At 37.4% G+C, this 19,841-nt stretch overlaps 1 protein-coding gene across 1 annotated transcript; it reads left to right on the top strand.

The window, feature by feature from the left end:
• Positions 1–2,868: 2,868 nt before the first annotated feature.
• On the top strand, positions 2,869–15,423 carry LOC122085652 (cysteine desulfurase 1, chloroplastic). Its single transcript, XM_042654144.1, has 10 exons — positions 2,869–3,142; positions 3,640–3,773; positions 5,871–6,030; positions 8,878–9,064; positions 11,453–11,598; positions 11,711–11,783; positions 11,942–12,005; positions 13,662–13,761; positions 13,873–14,031; positions 15,096–15,423. The coding sequence occupies exons 1-10, from the start codon at positions 2,966–2,968 to the stop codon at positions 15,255–15,257; spliced, it is 1,362 nt and encodes a 453-aa protein (XP_042510078.1). The 5' UTR covers positions 2,869–2,965; the 3' UTR covers positions 15,258–15,423.
• The last annotated feature ends 4,418 nt before the right edge of the window (positions 15,424–19,841 follow it).

The following is a 19,841-nucleotide window of genomic DNA, read 5'->3' as shown; positions in this document are numbered from 1 at the left end:
TTATTATTTCCCTTAATTATAGAATTATAAATTATGTTAAAGACTATTTGGTGGAGTTTCATAAGTCCAAGGGTGAATTATTTTTTAAAGACCCTTAAAGGCATTCCTTCATTGTTTTTCCAACAAATATAATGATATTTTGACAATTATCCCTCGAATTTCAAAGAAGTTTGCTGATCTCCTTCTATTTAGACAATTCCTAGTGTTTACTTGTCTTATATCTTATCATTCATAGTGGAAAAAAAAAAAGGGTCAAACCTTGGGTACACAACGTTTGTAGAAAAATGCACCCAATGTTTGGAATTTCATGTTTTTAGTACCTCATGTTTCAATATAATCAGTATGTTTGAGGAATGTCATGTTTCAAAAATTCATGTTACACCACGTCTCTAACCAAGCAGCCCATTCTTAATCCACACCCTTTTCCCCGTGCACCCACCCTCTCCTCTTCTTACATTGTTGCAACCCCATGCCACCATACCTATCCCTAGCTTTTGCAGCCTTTGCTACTACTTTTACAACCCCTTCCCATCTTCATAGTCCCCAACCCCTCTTGTGACCCTTTTTGCCCACGCAGTCCCATCCCATCCAATATTATTTCCCTCTCAATATCATTCTCACACCAAGTATGCTCACCACTACCATTTCAATGGCGGTGCAACATGGAGCAAAGAGAATAGGATGAGAAAGAAAGCGGGGAAGGGAGGGGTAAATTTGCATAATGGAAGCTCAAATGTAAATATTGACGTCCTAGGCCACTATAGGTATCATAGTTGTAGAGAGTACGTTATTCATGTTCAAGTAAGGGCCCGTTTGATAACGTTTCAAGAAACGCGTTTCTGTCGCTTCTGTTTCCAGAAACAGCAGAAACGGCGCAAAAAGCGTTTGATAAAACTGTTTCGTTTCACTTATTTTTATAAATATAAATATAAATTTTTACTTATTTATGGTTCAATAAACGACCAAAGCGAAACAGGTTCAACTTGTTTTGGCCGTTTCTATAAACGACTTGTGGCAATTATTTCACTGGTTACCATCGACTTCTAAAAACATGACTTATCAAACACCTTCAACTCTGTTTCTGTTTATAGAAACGGAAATTTATGTTTCTGCCGTTTTCTTGAAACAGAAACATTATCAAACGGGCCATAAGTCTCAACAATACCATTATATCCGTTACAGTTGTAAGGGTCAGGTGATTTCTTGGTCCTCCACCGATGCTTATGGATTTAAGGGCACAAGGAGGACACCTTTTGCTGCTCAAACACACAACAATAAACGCTATTCGTACAATGATGGATCAAGGCATGCAACAAACAAACCTGGTCTCGAAAGAGATGCATGATAAGAGCCAATTGGTTATTGTGATTGTTTTACTTGTACGAATGGGTAGAGAAAATTGGTGATACCGTTTTGGGCCATCAAGGGAGAAGTTGAGGTCAAGATAATCCAATTTGAGTGGACCATGTGATCGATGCGTCAGAGGGAGCAAGTATTGTGTATATATATATATATGTTAATGTTATTTTTATTTTCATGAAAACAAAAAGGAAGTTGATTGATTGATAAGTTGGGCAAGATATGAACTCATAATCTCTTAATGGGAAGGTATTGGCCCTTGACAGTTGCCACAACTGAGCTACCTTTGGGGTAAGGATGTGAATTTATAATCAAAATCATTTATCAAAATCAAATCGATATGTGAATTTGTAATTAAAATCGTTTATCAAAATTGAATCGATCCGTTTACATCAAATCGTAAAACTGTTTAGTAAATGGTGCGGTTATGGTTTCAAGTTTCAGGCCGATTAACTAAACTGATTGGGTCGGTTTTAACCGTGAAACCCATTGGTTTCAAACCGAATTGAAACTGTTTAAATCGAACTGTTTAAACCGATATGATTAATCTGTATAAGAATTAAATAAAACAGGGGCAGTAATTCGTATAAAATTAAATAAAGTGTCCATCCTGCTTTGGTTTGATTTATTGCAACTCATTTCAAGATTAGGCTTTAGATCATGAACTTGTAATCCATATATGTTACTATGTTATTATGTTATCACAAATGTGGTGTTTTGGCTGAATTACCTGTCATTTTAATATTTTATATTGTGAAAGGTTGGATTCGGATGTTGTATGATATTAGTTCTATATGTTTGAGAATGACCATGCAAATAAATAGCACTAGATTATCAAATTAAGACATACCATCGTCAATATAGAATTTATTATTTGTGGTTGCCAATTATTTTTGGATAAGCTCATGATCTTCAGTTTAGTGATGGGTCAAAGTTATAAAGAACTGATTGTGAACCGTTTTACAAACCGTATGGAATGAATAAAAAACGAAACCGTTTAAAACTGTGAAACCAACACCGTTTAGAAACCGTAGAAATCAAAACCGTTTACTAAACGATCACAGTTTCAGAAAGTGTAACCGTTTAGTAAATAATGCAGTTATGATTGTGGTCAAATAAATGTGAATCGAACTAATCTGCACCATTTAAACCGAAATCGAACCTATTTACACCCTTACTTTGGGGTTTATTTTTGAGTAATTGTGTAATTTTTTCTTATAAAATTTGAGAATTGGTTTTTTATGGATAAGATGTTGTTTCACGGGTCCTATATATATATATATATATATATTATTTTTTGGGGGTGGGGGTTGGTTAAAAGTGCCCATGTGCAATATCCGGTATGTACGTGCCTTTACCCAAAAAAAAAAAAAAGGTATGTACGTGCCTGATACACAAGCGCTTGCAAAATTGCTTACGTGGCAACACTGCAGATTACGCATCTTACCTTATTATGCCACGTGGCAAAAAAAAAAAAAAAAAATAAGATCGGAGAATCGGACTTCCCAAGAGTCATAGGCGGGAGAGCGTATGCTTACACTTCCGCACCGAACCTCTTTTATCCATTAGCCCCGTCTCTGTGATTACTACTCCTTCTCCGCTGTCGATGGAAGGCGTCGCTATGAAACTCCCTTGTTTGAATGTTTTGAATCATAAGCACGTCGGCCAAAGCTTTGCAACCGTTCCTTTAGGGTTTCGAAGATTTTCTTCTTCTGCAATCGCTGCTCCTGTCCCAGCGTCGCTCGGTCACGTTGTTAGACGAGATTTTCCGATTCTCCATCAGGTACATCGAAATGATATTTTCATTGATTCTACTCTTTCAATAAATTTCACATTCACCTTTCGCCTGTTGGTATAATTATTGTCTTTGAATCATGGATGTTTTTTGTTTGGGGCGTTGATTATGTGTAGATATCGCATGGTATATTTAGATTTAGTGAAATTCTTATTAGGATGCCAAAGTTTAGGGTTTGCCGGTGGAAATCGTTGTATCAAAGAAACTAGTGCAATTTCATTTTTTGGCCTGAAACTTTGGCTAAAACAAAGCAGAATTGTACAATCTTCTATGAAGGTATGGTTTCCAACTTGGGCAAACCACAAACTCACCCCTTCCTACCGCTGGTGGGAGGAACTAGCTATCATGCTGTTCATTCAAGGACAATTTCGTTGCAGTACTGATGTTTTACCTGATACGATTATTAAACCAATGTATTAGCATTCGACACTTTGGTCCAAATGTCAATTTGGTTCTATTCATCCTCACCTCAAAATGTTATGCAGGAGGTAAATGGCTCAAGCCTTGTTTACATGGACAACGCTGCGACTTCACAAAAACCAAATGCCGTTTTGAGTGCTTTGCAGAACTATTATCAAAACTATAATTCAAATGTGCACCGTGGGATCCATTTCCTGAGGTATTAAAATACTTAACCTTTTTCAGATGCTTCTGTCATAGGATCCATCTGGTTGGATGCGTAGTGTTGTAGTGTGAAGTTGGGGATAAAAAATAAAGGAAATTTTCTGGTTATACCAAAAATAGTCGTGTGATTAACTTAGAAACCTACAAAATATTGGAACCAAATTTTTTGTGTAGAGTACATATTGCTTGTTGTATAAGAATGTTGCAAAGAAAATATTTTGCTTCTCTCTTCAACTACCATCCAATTATTAATATCTTTCCATATATGCTTTTGTTTTATTTTTTATTTATTTTTCCTTGTTTTGTTTATTGTTTTTCCTTAAAATAGTTTACATTACAGTAAGAGAGAAAGAACAGTGACAGGCTGCGTAGTGTACGCCAGTGCCTTCCCGTGTCTATTTCTCTCCTCCCTTTAATGAAATGACATATATGCCCCCTATTATGGGAGGAGGGAGATAGGAACATGTTGGTGCTAGCGTACGCTACGCATACAGACAAGGAACTCAATCCCTTACAATAAATATGCATCCAAGTTGACGAAGCCATAGTAAATTTGGAGTGTTTCCATATCTCAAATAAGCAAACACATATTTCATTATTAAAAATAGAAAATGATGTACATACTAGCACCGTTACTAGCATCTTCGTTATTGTTGGATCCCCCCTTTGTCTATCTCAACCATTCCACCTGTCAGTTGTTGCAACCCATTTTCTCTCTCTCTCTCTCTCTCTCTCTCTCTCTCGCGGCTGCAACCTACTGGGTGCCACTCATCTCTTTATCTTTCTCCCCCCTTCTCTCCCACCCCAACTCTATACCATCGTCTCCTCTCTGTCGATCCCTTGCAACCCCTTCCCTACCTCCTGAACTTACCCACCATCGCCTCCCTATTTTGTCTCCTTACCACCCCTCTCTGTCCCTGTTCTCCCCTCCCCTCCCTCTCCTCCTGCTGAAACCGACCTACACTGCCGCTGCATTTCCCACTTCCCTGCCCTCATCTCCCAGACTCCCCTTATTCCTTGTTTATAAATATGCTCTACTTTTTTTGGTAGGTTTAAATCAACGAGTCCTTAATTTACAACTCACCATTATTGTGGTGCAAGGTAGACTTCGTGCATAGCCTCTGGTATAAAGACACTTTCTACTTATACACCATTCGGTAATCCCCACTGTTACCAACTATTTGCCTTCTTTAGAATCAGCAGAAGGAATAGACGCAGAAGCCAAAGAAATCAAAGAATATGAATGGTTTTGGGAGGATAGTGCGTGTCATAGGTGCTTTTGGGTACATCACTTCTTAGCTGTTGAAGCTCTTCCTCGATAAGGGTTACCCTATTAAAGCTTTTGTGTCCGACCCAAAGTCAATATATCTTCCCAATTTTATCTCCTTATACACTTCTATGCTTCTCTATAGTTGATTCTCATTCTTTGATCGGCGTTAAACTATGATGGTTTTAATATGAGCCCTCACCACATCTCCGCCGTCAAAGAAGAAGTGAAATTTCTTAGCTTCTAAGGTCCATGGTCACCCACATTAAGAATAATTTGTTTACTATTCTCTTTAGACCATTTTAGTCTTTTAATATGATGAATTAGGTGCCTCTCACCCACTTGTTTTGGCTGTGGTAGTTGGGTACGAGAGGGAGGAGAGGGTTGATGGGATCGACAAAGGGAAGGGGTGGTGGTATAAAGCTGGGGCAGGGGAGAGAGAGGGCGGAGAGAGATCCATGGGAGATAGGAGACAGCCAGGGGGGGAGAGAGAAAGAGATAGTGGCACCTTGTGGATTGCAGCGGGAACAAGGGGGAGGGGGAGGGGGAGGGGGAGGGGGAGGGAGAGAGAGGGTGTAGTAGTGGTGGAGAGAATGGATTGCAACAATTGACAAGTTGAATGGCTGAGATGCAGAGAGAAGATCCAACAATCAATATAATGCTTGCATGCAAAATTCAATTACACTGGTAGTGTATAGATCCTTCCTCCACTAAACATGTTTCTCCCATTCACATCAAAATTATAAATTGTCCTAGTTTGAATTTGCAAGCATTATTTGTTAGGTCTCATGTGCTTATTGATTAGCTTTTGTTTCGTTTAAATAGTGCGAAGGCCACTGATGAATATGAATTAGCGAGGAAAAAGGTGGTAGATTTTGTTAATGCATCAGTACCCCAAGAGATTGTCTTCACACGGAATGCTACTGAAGCGATAAATCTTGTAGCCCACTCTTGGGGCCGTTCAAATTTAAAATCAGGGGATGAGGTATGTTAATTTTGGTACCTTTTGTTTCTTGCTGGTTTTTCACTTCATTGTTTCGCCATCTTTGCCTTTGTTGTTTCATTTACATTATTATTGAAGATATATAGAACAAATGATTTCTCCAACAGAGCATTATATTTGAAGATATATGGAAAATTTTATGCCTTATTTGAGTGATATATGCCTGATTTGTAAAATATTTGTATTTTTTTTGTGGAGCGTGGTCCTTCATAGTCACCTGCGTGGCTGCTGTATTGAGGTTAAGGATGCTGCTATAGGTTCTTGGAGTTTTTTTAGGTATTAATTGATACCATTTCTTGAGTGGTTTGTTAACTCAGCTAATATGGATTTTGGCAATTTGGTGGTTGACCCACATGATTCCAACCAGGAAATTTTTTTTTTTTTTTGATAATTAACTAGGAAAACCGGAGGTTGGCCTGTTTTTGGCCCATAGTTTTTAAGGCGCTGGTAAGGCGATGCGGTCTAGAGATGGTAAGGCAGTGCTCCGCATTACGTGAAGTGGCGCCTTATGGGTTTTTTTTTTTTAAACATATTTTAAAATTATTTGATGAAGATTCCAAATGTATATTTTTTATTGGTAGGTGTATGATTTTATTAACACTTGAGATCTATGAGATCAACTTTACTCCACCAAAAATAACCAAAACAAACAAAACAAAAACATGATTCACAAACAGGATTTGGATTTTGTCAAGGGTTTTAAGAAAGGGCTTTGAGAAGGAATCAAGGAACAAGGAAGAACCACTGATCTAGACGGCCATTTTGCTCCGGCAGCGGTGAGCTTCATTCTTCTTTGACAGGAGTAGAAATATAGTGGATGACCTTAGGGCTTAGGCACTCATTTTGGCATCATAAAGGTAACTATAATAAATACTTGTATTTTTTATATCTTCTTTTCTTTATATTTATAATGTTGTTTCATAATTATGTATTTATATTATATGTTAATATGTTATGATGGTTGATGATTGATGATTGATGATTGATGAAGATAAACTTAGTTTATTCACTTTATTGATTTGTTTTCTTGATGAATATCTTACATTGGTATGAATATGAACCTTTAATATTTATTTAACATATGAGCAATAAGATTCAACTAGAATTTGAGCCAAATAGATTGGTTTTATAAAAAAATTACACAGGAACACTTTAGTCAATTAGGCAACGCTTTAGTCAATAAGGCACTCCGAAAGACCCTCAAACGCCTCCGTCATCTTACCGCCTTAAAAACTATGTTTTGGCCCCAAGGGTAGGCTTTATGCCCATTTGATTTTTTTATTGGATAATTATTGTGTTTTCTGTTCTTATTATGTAAATGAGACTTATATTTTGATTTAATTGTTACATGCCTGCAATTTTATTTTTTTTCTGGTCTACGCCTGTAACTTGACTTGGTTATATACTGTATGTGGGTCCCATTATTCACTTCATGATGAAAAACAGCCTTAATTATGGGGTTGGCTATACTAGTTAGTTCATATGGGTTTTAATTATGTTTTTTCTTTATTTAAAATCATTTGGCTGTAAAACTTTAGCTCTTGCCCTCGTCTTTGGGATAATATTTTGCTTTCATTCAGTTTAGGTCCAAGGATGACCTGATTCTATTTTGTTTTCTTTTTGGTTGGTTTCATTGTTGATTCAAGCTGGTTTAGGGGTTTTTATGTGTTACCCATAGTTTTTTGGCTTTTCAAATCCCAGTGAAGTTAGGAGTTCAATCAAGGGAACTAAGGGTTTTAGTGTGGGTTGTCCAACAATATTATACTTAAATCGGTTGAAAAAATGATATTATAGAAATGTTTGAGACAAAGCACTGTTGCTAAAAATGGTTGCATGCATATGACATGAGAATTCATGTTGCCTTGTAAACTAAAGGAGCAAGGAGTTTGGAGCCAACACAAAATTCATTTCTACTGATTCATAGATAATTGTACATTGTGCTTTCTATCTGGTTTTGGCCTAACAAAATCTTGTTGCTTCATTATAAAAAATAAAAAATAAAAAACTGTGGAATTCTCTAAGCCTAAGCCCGACTTTGACTTGGATTTTCACCATTTTCCATAGGAGAAATCCTGAAAAATGATTAGAACCTGATTTGAACCTCCTCCAATATTGGCAGCATATCACCAAGTTTGGCCCATGCCTGCCCTAGTTAAACCTGCTCACCATTTTTTCCTTCCCCCATTTACATTAATCATAAACCGTTAAAATCTTCACTTTATAGTATATAGTTCAAACTTTGTTATTCCATCCTATTTCACCTATATCTAATTCCCTTTAAACCAATATTGCTACTTTTTGCTGAGTTTGACTCCAACATTAGTATCCAGTATCCACACACACACACACACACACACAGAGTTTTCATGATCATTTATTTTTCGTTCTTCCCTTTCCCTTTCCTCGTGAAACCCCAATAAAAAGGCTCAATTTAAGCCCAACATCAGCTTTTGTACCCTTGGATTGGAGGGAAGGGTCAGGCGAAATTGGTTTTCATTTTCTAGATTTAAAAAAAATAAAAAATCTTTCTGTTGTCTTAAAGATGAAATCTCTATTCCCATCCATGATTCTTGTTTCTGATGCCCTCTATCCCTCTAGGAGTATCTTTGTATCTCATTGCATAGTTAATTTTCTCTTAATCTGTTCAATATTGAGATTACTTGTCCAATAATATGTTTAGTTATGCACATTGTACCTTGTAAAGGCATGAACTGTGCTATTTTGCTTACATATCTCCCATCTTTCTTTATCCCCCTTGTTCTCTGAAACTAAGCTCTTGTAACAAGTTCTCATAATCTACTTGAGATTTATTACAATAATTCCTTGCAGATCGTACTCACAGTTGCTGAACATCACAGTGCTATAGTTCCTTGGCAAATTCTGGCTCAAGAAACTGGTGCTGTTTTGAAGTTTGTTGGCTTGACGGAAGAAGAAGTTCCTGATATGGAGGAGATGAAAGGAATGATTTCAAAGAAGACAAAGCTTGTCGTCATCCACCATGTCTCGAACACTCTAGGTAGGTTTTAAAACTGGATTTCTTAGCCTTAATTGATGTCTGAACTTCCTCAACCACCACCAAGTCTCCCTAGATGAGTGTCGTGTTCCTTTAGATTCACTTACAACATCTGTAGCTGTATTTCTAATATATGTGGCTAATGTAGGACTGGAATTGACAACCAAACCAGACCCAAAACTGCAGGAAATTATAAACCAAAGAACAACCAAAATTCACCCAATAGGAGACAGCGATAGTAATCCAGAATTAACCAGTAAACAGAATTTGAAAACCAGAAGTAACAAACCCAGAATTCTGGAATGTTGACTAGCAGAAATTATACTAGTAAGCAGAATCAATCAACAACAGATTTAGGACAGAAAACAGATCACAATCAGTCACCCCAGATCACAGAAACAGTATCGATCTGTCAGGACAGTAACACTGTGAATAAACCAACCCAGCAGCAGTTTTAGAATTAAACCAGGAACTGTTTGAAATACTAACAGTCTTCAATAATCAGAACTTATAATCAGCAGTCCAGAAACCAGTACTCAGATCAGCAAAAACATACAATCCAGAAATTAGAAACTTCAGTCCACTAAAAGACAAAACTAGGGAGATTTTAAATAACTCAACAACCATAGGTCAGAAAGGCCTCAAAGTAGGGTCAATCCTTAGTGGTGTATAGGGAAGCCATTGACCAGAAAATTGGAGTAATCCAAAAACAAGAGCTGGTACTTCCAGTGAGGGGCGGATGCTCTGTTTTTGCAGAAATTTCTGGGCAAGTTCAGAATTTACATGCCTGGTTTTGCAGCCTTAATAGACCTTGAAAATTAGATAAGAACTTAAAGAGAATAATACTTGAAGTAGACCTGCTGGACTTCACGCCAAGGAATCACTTGGATCGCACACCAAGTTCTTCTTCCTCGATCAAACACAAGGAAACAGCCATGGATACTCAGCGGCAGCAACAAGAGAGTTGTTTTTTTAATAATCAAAATCGTGGGCTATGTTGCTGCCCTTCTCTTTATTTATATTAATGATGGGGAAGATTACAAAAATAGAAACTCTTAAGCTTCTAACTATTGACTGAATAAACTACCAACATGTAGTTACTAAAACTGAGAAATTGTAATCTATGAAATTAGAAACTAACTTTAGAACAGAAAATAGAAACTAAATATGACTAATATTAGAAACTATTGTTCCCCATCACTAGCCCAAATCGTTGGCCATAGAAGCAAGTCAACCCAATCAGCCTTGGTCGATCCAATCAGCCTTGGTTCCTCCTTGATTAGACCTTCAGATCTGCATCAATGGCCATCTTGTTCCACATTATATTAGGACCATCATCTAAATCCGACCTTCCATGTGATTCTAAATTATCTGTAAATGTCTTTAAATTTTCATCTTTAACTTCCACCATCTTATTCTAGGGCAAATAATCTCATATCTCCTATGATTTGGCGTTTTAAAACACATATCAAGGTCATTTATCTATGTTGTGTGGTTAAGCTCCCCCCTAGTATAATCTTACAATCTTTACATGATAACCTATCAACTCCTTTGGTTAGAAAGAAATCTATTTGGCTGCTATATTGTCCACTCTTGAAGGTTATTTGTTTTCATCTAATCCTGTTTGGGGGTGGTCGCTAATTATATTAATTATCTCTTTTCCTAATATACGTTTGATGGATATATCATCCTAATACTAATCCTTTTTAACATCTACAACATCATTTTTTAAATCTTTATCTGCTATAATTCCCACTCCATTTTTATTATTTGTATCCCCATCATTCCAAAGTTTGTATTCATCTAAATCCTTAGCCTTTTTACCCTTCCATTTCGTCTCTTATATTACAAGCTATGCTAATTCTTCTTCTTATTATCTATCAATTGTAGACTCTTTCCCTTGTTAAAGTACCTATGTTCCAAGATGCTAATATAATCCTACGCTCTTGCGCTAGCTTTTTACTCATTCTTGGTGCAAAAGTTTTTTCCTACTCGTCATTGTAATTAGTTGCCAAAGGGGCGCCCCAGCTAACCCTTGCTCACTTTCCGTGGCACTCGGTGATAATGCAGCTTGTCGCTTCCGGGGAGCTCCCTAGGATAACGTTAATAGGACATCATAATTCTCAATCCTTATTTACAGTGCCGGTTGTGAACCCGACACACCAAATAATCAAAAAGTTAAACTAACTAAGCAATAGACAATCCTAGTAATTATGCATAGACAATCTAAAGCACTAATGATTTATCTGCATCAGGTTTACTTGTTCGTTCACTGCAATTAACTGTAATGTAATAATTTATGACTGATAATATCGATAACTGACTGAATATTCTGAAAACCAAGCACCAGAAAAACAGAATTTCCTGATCCAACAATCTCCTTTTTTATAGGTTCTGTTCTTCCTGTTGATGAAATCACACTTTGGGCTCATAATGTTGGGGCAAAAGTTCTTGTAGATGCTTGTCAAAGTGTTCCACACATGGTGGTTGATGTGCAGAATTTAAATGTTGATTTCCTCGTTGCATCTTCGCACAAGGTTTGAGCTCTCTTGGTTGTCGGTTTTGGTTCCTATGAGATACTTACTGTCAATTATGCTGTAAGTTTTATTCGGGTTGATTGCATGAAGTTAAGGATTAAAAATATCTCAGATGTGTGGGCCTACAGGCGTTGGATTCTTGTACGGTAAAGGCGAACTCTTGTCAAAGATGGATCCTTTCTTAGGTAGGTTTTTTTTTTGTTTATACTACCAAATATATGAGAGGAAGATCCCCATTTGTTGGCTTCTATTGGTAATGCTTATTAGATGCATTGTCATTGATAGCAGCATAAGATTCTCTAATGATGCCTTTTTTTGTCTTCTCGGGGTGTGTCTTTTTCAGGCGGTGGTGAAATGATTGCCGATGTGTTTCTGGACCATTCTACATATGCAGACCCTCCTTCCAGGTTGGTGAGCTTGTTTTACAATTCCTCTTATTTATTTATTTTTTTTTACGATGGTTAAATGCATGTCAGAAATGGAAATTGGCAGATACCCAGCCTTTTTTATGAAGAACTCGTGTGCTGGAGTTTGGTTTGAACTGTAACCATCTGGAAGGCTGGGAGGTTTTTAGGAAAAGCACTTACTATTTGTATTATGGCTTATTATGTAGACAAAAAACTACTCTGATTAGGTGGTATTCCACCTGTTTAAATGTTGGATACAATCTACTAATAAAGATATGTAGGAGTGGTTGCCAATCTGCTGCTCTGTCTTTACATGAGAAATTCATGCTCCAAATTGCGGTTGAAGGTGATACCGTGTTATTCATTTCCCCTGGTCTTTGAAAAGAAAAGTAATTCAAACCCATTCTTAATGATTTGCAGCAGGGAGTAGCAAGATTGGGATGAACTTGATCAGCTAACTTATTTCGTTGAATAGACAAAATAATATATCACATGACTCGAGAGGTTATGCTTGATTTTGACCAAGTTCTGGCACAAGAGTTCCGTGGAGCAGTCCTGAGTTGATTGTTGCCAGGTTCAATCTAGAGTGGCATCTTTACAAAGTGAAAAGAGTCATTTGTTTTGGAATTGTGTGTAAATGAATCTTTCTTCTTGATAGATTAAATATGGAGCATCTATTCTCATCTTCTTCGATGCTGCATATACACAAATTCCATTATAGCTTCCCAGATATTATTCAAGGTTAATACCTATTATTTAAAGTATGCTTTGATTGATTAAGACCTTTCATGAATTTTTTTTTTTAGTTTTGATATGCTGTCTGCTGATCTAAACTCTCTGCTTGGTACTTGTGGCAGAAGATCTGGATGGGAACTGTAGGTCCACCTTGTGAAGCCACAGGACTATTTTTGTGGATAGCATCAAGTACCACTGATGTAGAAATTCTTATTTTATTTAAAACTAAGCAGGAAGGATAATGATGATGTTTGGAAAATGAATATTACTAGGACTAGAGGTTCAGTCTGTATGGTGCATTAGTGAACATCCATTGTACTTCTGAAATTTTTTGGTTTTGGGAAGGTGGCGTTGCTGTCATCAAGATTGCTAGTCATTGTTGGTGGTGGGGCAAGGTTTTAAGGATTGGATGGATCTAATGTTTGGATAGGCAGATCCAGGCAAACCTGGATTAGGATTAGTCAGGACTGATGCAGTCACTGATCCCAACCGATCCTTGGGTGGGTTTTGTAAAGGAAAATTCAACAAATCCAGCACAATTTATCAAAAAGATCTCAAGGGGGGGGGGGTTTCAGCTGGGGGTGGAGGAAACAGGTTGAAAGATTTTCTTGAAAAAAAGACTCAGCTTCAACTTTGATTGCATTCACATTAGATAAAAGAGTACCATCATCCCCTTGAATTCTATTGATTGCATCAGAATTGAATCTGACTAATAGACTTGTGGAAAAAGATGAATTAGAGTCACTCAATTATAACCATTTCATTCTTGATTTCTGCTTGAAGAAACTCTCCTCTTTGAAGCAAATAATATAATCAGGAAGAATTAACTTTTTCCCTTGAATTCTAATTTGACTTTTTATTTACGTGCTAGGATTTTAATTAACTTTTGCTTTTGTTTATTCACTTTTTTAACTGAATTAGATTTGAAGCTGGAACACCTGCAATTGGGGAAGCCATAGGGCTTGGAGCAGCAATTGATTATTTGTCTGGGATTGGCATGCAACATATCCATGATTATGAGGTCAGTGCTTTATTTTTGCCTTTTCACTTTACTCCATGATAAAGTCAAATTTCTTACAAGCAGCGAGAGTATTACTTTCAATCCCACTTAAGTTTCTTCTTCTGTTTTCAGACTGAGTTGGGCAAGTATCTGTACGAAAATCTCTGTTCCATCCCTGGTATCCGCGTCTATGGTCCTATGCCTTCACAAACTGTCCACCGTGCTGCTCTTTGTTCATTCAATGTTGAGAATATTCACCCAACAGATATCGCAACTATTCTTGATCAGCAGGTACAAAACAAGGTCAACCTGTCTATCTATTTCTATCCTTTTTCAATAATTTTTTTTTATAAGAATACAAGTGCTAGTGATGAAAGAATCCTTAATGATTGGAAAAATAGATAATTGTGGAGAATTTCTTAACAAATGAGATTTTACGTGGATTGATATTAGAGCACATAGGAAGTTTAGCATTAGCTACATTTGGGGTTTGGAGTGTGTTTGGAGATAAGAAGTGGAGCAGCAACATAGTGCTTTTACTTTTGAGTGAGTGCCTAATCTCCAAGCTATTCTCCCCATTTCATCGTAAGGTTAGAAATGTATCCGCAGTTGCCTCCTTTATGAATTTTAGGAGTTACATATAACAAAATAACGAAAAGAAATAAAATAGATTCATTTTAAGTCAATAGAATTGACCCCCTTAATTAAAAGAAGGTTTTAGAGCACCTGCTCTAATAACAAGGATCGGAGGTTTAGAAAAAAGGAATAAATCTGCCATTCTGAGGATAGTGGCTTTGCTTGGCATAGGATTGATTGTCCAACTTAAGAACCATAAACAAGCCTGTTGGTTTGCGACGAATTACAATTTTTACACCAATATCTAGTTTAAGCGAAATACAAATTTTGCAGTAACTAATTTTATTAAACTTTGATCTTTTAATTACAAAATGAAATTAAGAACAAATTTTACCGCTGGTGGTAAAAATCTCCAGTTGTTGATTAAAGACTTGGATTTGTCCTGCCTCATATATGGGGGGTTTTGGTTGAGGGGAGTTATGTGGTAGGGGGTTCCTTGTTATTAAAAGAAAGTTCAGAATTTACCCCAACCATCTAACCTGGGCACATAGAAAACATTCTTTCAATAGGGGTGTCGGCATGGCCTGTCCCTGCTAGGAGGAACATTGAGACAAGGTCTCCTGTGACAATTTGTCCCTTTTGTATTTTGGAATAATATGGAGTTGGGGTAGGGGAGGTAGGACTGAGGTTGTATCATGTGTCAATCAAGGAAGCACTTCTTTTCGATGCAGTTTTAACTTAAGTAGGATGTATTCTTATGGTTTGTGTCATTCTTTCAGCATGGGGTGGCCATCCGATCAGGTCATCATTGTGCTCAGCCTCTTCACCGCTATTTAGGAGTCAGTGCAAGTGCTCGTGCAAGCCTCTATTTCTACAACACCAAAGAAGAAGTTGACATATTCATTCAAGCTCTTAAAGAAACCATCAGCTTTTTCTCTTGAAAGGTACTACTTTCCTTCACTTTTTCACTTGTACAGTCTGTTTAAGATATCCTTTAAAACTACTTATATCTAAGATAGGAAGCAGTTGTATACTTGATCATTCTTGCCACATGTTGGTAATGTATATTAACTTTTCTCTATAGTAAAGAGATTTTATAATGCTCCATTATATGTCCCATGCTCATTATCTGATTCATCAACCAACTTGTCAATGTGGGCAAAGAAATCCTTGGGCCACACATATAGGCTTCAGCTGCTTGAAATGGTATGAATGATTTAATAGAAAATTAGAAAAGAATTGCTCATATTTTCATGATTGACCTCGAAAAGATCCAGTGGGTATGACCAAGCCATTTATTGTATTAGAGGTCGGAAAAAAAAAACGTCCATTCATTGAAAGTTAGGGGTAACAAAGATTTCAGACTGACAATATAATGGGGAACCAAGTTTTCTGGAATAGCAATTTGAGCTGTTAGTGTCATTTCAATGGGTGAGACCATGTTGTGGTATCCTATGATGATGTTAGTCATGCTGGTAAGATGGCTGCTTTAACTAATGCCATTCCTGGTACAGGAACTTCTGATAATCAATTTTTCGATTAGGGGATACTTTAGGTTATTATATTTTAATTATATGGAATACAGTAACGATCATGACTGTCATGACTCAATTTTCCTTTTATATCTGGACTTGGCCTTCATAGCTTTCCAGATTTTGGCTTGTTTTGATGTGATGTTCAGTCCGGCATTTCCTACAGTTCCAAATCCATTTGATATAATAAGAATCCGACTTAGGCCATTGTTATTGCTATGCTCTGCGTTTCATATAACTCGAGCAGTCAGTCCTGGCCTGCCGAAGTCCATTGGGTCACTTCATCGGTGCGTGAAGGCAGGAAATCATAGCTGGTTCTTAATGAGTAATTGGTCTCAGAAACTAAGCAGTGAGCCTGCCTCTTTGGCCTGCTATTGCTGTCTGTGTGTGGGTCTCCTGGTTGTAGTTTTTGCATACCTTATTGTGGAATACAGATTGTCATCAACAACTGTCCCTTGCTAACTAGGCGAAGCGTCAACACAAGGTAATTACATTGTGTTCCCAGATCGTGGCTTCTGGGTCTGGAGTCTCTGGACTGGGTTGGAGATATTCTTTTCAGGGGTGAGATTTAAAGAATCCTAGTGAACAACAGAACAATAGATTTACGGAAGCATGATATCATGGTTGCGGCTCCTCTCCAGTCACTAGGGAGGACTGGTGAAATAAACGAAGGGTGGGTGAACTGTAGGCATCAAGTGGGTCTCACACCTACCCAGGCTTTATTTCACCGTCATCTCCAGTGACTGGAGAGGTTCTGTGGCAGCCCAGTATGAACTATACGTACCATTCCACATATAAGTGGTTTTGCTGGTTCACGTAGGTTTCGTACAGGGTTTCGGTCCTTTTTGCTAGCATTAGTGCGAGGAAAAAGGAAAGCCAGGGACAGACGTTGGGATGTACTCTAATCAGCCAATGGCTTTCAAGCATGGTTCAATTAAGCGGAATTGGCAACGAGGTCCGCTTCTGGTCATTCTCTGCTGATTTTGATTCAGCTGGAGTTGATCGAATTGGCTGAACCCTAGATAGCCACTATGAATCGAATTGGAACCGGCTGATTTTGATCTGAATCGGTCAGTTCAAGCTATATTGATCCGCTTCCTCAAGCCATGTTTTGAAGTCCTCCCTCATCATTGGTTTGGGAAAAATTTTTTGGGGGGGGGGGGGGGTTTGTTTGGTTTACAAAATTTGGTAACTGCTTAAGGGTTTTTAGATCTCAACTACTGCTTTGTATTGGCCGGGACCTACCTGGATCTGGATTCAGTTCTTAAATCCTACTGAAGTATGAAGATTACGGATCGGGTGTCGGTTGGTCACCTAACCAGCTGGGACCTACCAAATCCTTAATGACAGTACCTTTCAGACTCTAGATTTCCCTTGATGCTCGGCTTTTACTTGTTAATGGCCCTTGTTGGCAGCTGAGGGAAGGTAGGGGGGGTACTTTTGTTTGTATTTTGGTAGTTAAATGCAGAGTAGCCAAACAAACGAGCACACCAGATACTTAAGCGTGCTTAATTAGGTGGTAATGGTCCCCCCACTATGATTTCCCACAATCTTTTTTATTATTAGGAGCCGAGACTTATTGGCCCTATTAATTCAACTTGCGAGGGGTCTGTCCTTTATCATCTCTCTATTCCTCTTTTGTCTGCAACTGAGAATTAAAGATACACTTAGTTCTACCGTAGATTTTTCAGATTAAAACGGATAACTATAGAGGTTCTAATTATACAATAGGAGACCCAGTTTCTGACTCTTTCATGGTATTTTTTTGTGGATAGATGTCTGGGTTTAAAATTGACCCAAGTATTCTCTAACCATAGTTTTTGGAAGGGAATCAGTCGAACCGGATCCAAATCGGCTGATAAGATCCCAATTTTTTAAATCCTGGGAGGTGAAAGATCCCTCTATTTAACAATGGAGGAAGGATTTCTTTTGACAATGGAGGAAGGATTGTTTTTTGTAATCCTGAAATAACCTTACAATTTCTTCTAGACTTTGAGTTTCTTTTATTCCTTTGCTTATTGGTGTAAGCGCCTTGGGATGGGCATCGTGAATTGGGGAGGGTATTTTCGATCCCATACTATAGGGAAGTAACCCTCCTCCACATGGTCCACATGGTGGACAACTTTCTCTATTTTATTTTAGCAAAAGTTAACATCTACCCTTCTAAGGTCATTAAAATTTTCGTCTCCCTATTATAGAAAATCAAAAATCAATAATACCCCTTTACTGTTCCCCAATACTCTTTCCACATTCTTTGAGGAAAACATAGTATTTTTTTTTTTTTTGTTCCACTAGTTTTGGTTAGACTAGATTTTTTTCTTGTTGTAACTAGAGTTGTTAATTGATAAGTTCAATTTTGGGAGAGAGAATTTTGTTGGTCTGGTGTAGGCAACATCGGCGTGTGGGGTCAATGGGAGGGTGCACAAGACACCTTCAGCTTACGGGGTGGGGGGGAAGACAACGTGGTCTTTACATGTGCTCCCACAAGATCCTCATTGATGCAGGGGCCATGTTGCCTTTAAGGGAATCTTGTCCCATTAATTAAATATTTATTTTTATATTAACACAGATGCCTTATGTATGTTCATGCATGTGTATTAGTACTTTAGACAACTTTGTACTCTTACGATCCAAGTAGGAACAAATGGTTTAGATTAAAAAAAATGCATTACTCAAATTTATCTGGTGATTTTTTGAAAACACCACCTTTTTATGGTTTCTATCTTGATAACTATCAAAATTCTAACAAAAAACATATAAAGTCAAATTTTTTTCACTAATTTTAATTAATGAATTAAAACAAGATTTTTGTAATTAATTAATTAATCAAAGGAAAAAGATTTGCACACCCTAACGGAAGTTTAAATTGTACATGGGAATCCCTTTTAAGACTTGGCAACCTTTGAAAAATATTTTATGATAAAAAAAATGTTATCCATCCATTTAATGATTGTCCTAGCATATAGCCCACATGGATCAATGGGAGATCGTATGAAAGCATTTCAAACTATTGAGGGTGGAGTGCAGTCTTCTGCGTGTGTTTGTGTCTAGAAGCAAGTAGGTTTCTATTTCTCATGCCTTACCTGCTTTATTTTCCATATCTTTTATATACTATACTTTACTCTATTTCTTTATATACTATACTTTATTTCAATGTTTTCTCATAATATTTTTCAAGATACGAAATTAGACGCTGGCAGTGGAGGGAGCTCCCCCTTACTGAAAATTGGGAATTTGGGATAGAAGCAAGTCGAGCAACCATTCTGAGTCTTCTGAATCTGACCTCGTAAAGATTTAACGGGAAAGGGGAAGGAGAGATCGAATCGCCGCCCATTAGGAATTAGTGGAAATGGCGTCTGAGGCGGGCCCCACAACTCTCACGCAAGCCACTTAACCAATCAGCGTTAGCCTGACGTGACACTTGATCGAAAAATCCACATCAGCACGTGACTAATCCTATTATCCTAAGCGTTTGTGGTGTTGTTTCCACCACGTGTCACATTTAGATGCTTCGATATAAGCCCCCGCTTTGCTGGTACTGGGATCAAACGGTATTAAATTTCAGAATATTCAACCGTCAAGGCCAAAAGATATATATATATAATACGTATCAGTTAGGTTTGCTTTTCCACGTCAAGCGTGGAGAACAAGGAAACACCCCCACCACATACAAACCGTTGGGTCCCACATATGATACACCCACGCACTGTCTCAGTATTTTCTACACTCTTCAATGCTGGAGGAGGTGTGAGATTAAGGAAATGGTGTTAATTTAGAATTGTAATTGAAAGTTGAAACAGCTATTTAAAATCAAACCGAATTCAATTGAAAGGTTTGGTTCGTTTTGATTTTGAGAATTGAAATTTCATATGAATCGATTCTATGAACTGAATCGAATGAAGTATAATGTAATCTAAATAAATCGAACTAAAACTTATATTAAATCTTTTTTTTTTTTCAAAAACTATACTAAACCTTAAAAGGCTTAAAACA

The sequence above is a fragment of the Macadamia integrifolia genome, chromosome 8, assembly GCF_013358625.1.
Source record: "Macadamia integrifolia cultivar HAES 741 chromosome 8, SCU_Mint_v3, whole genome shotgun sequence".
NCBI lineage: Eukaryota > Viridiplantae > Streptophyta > Magnoliopsida > Proteales > Proteaceae > Macadamia > Macadamia integrifolia.
Note: the sequence above shows the minus strand (reverse complement) of the source record. Positions and strands in the feature narration are given on the sequence as shown.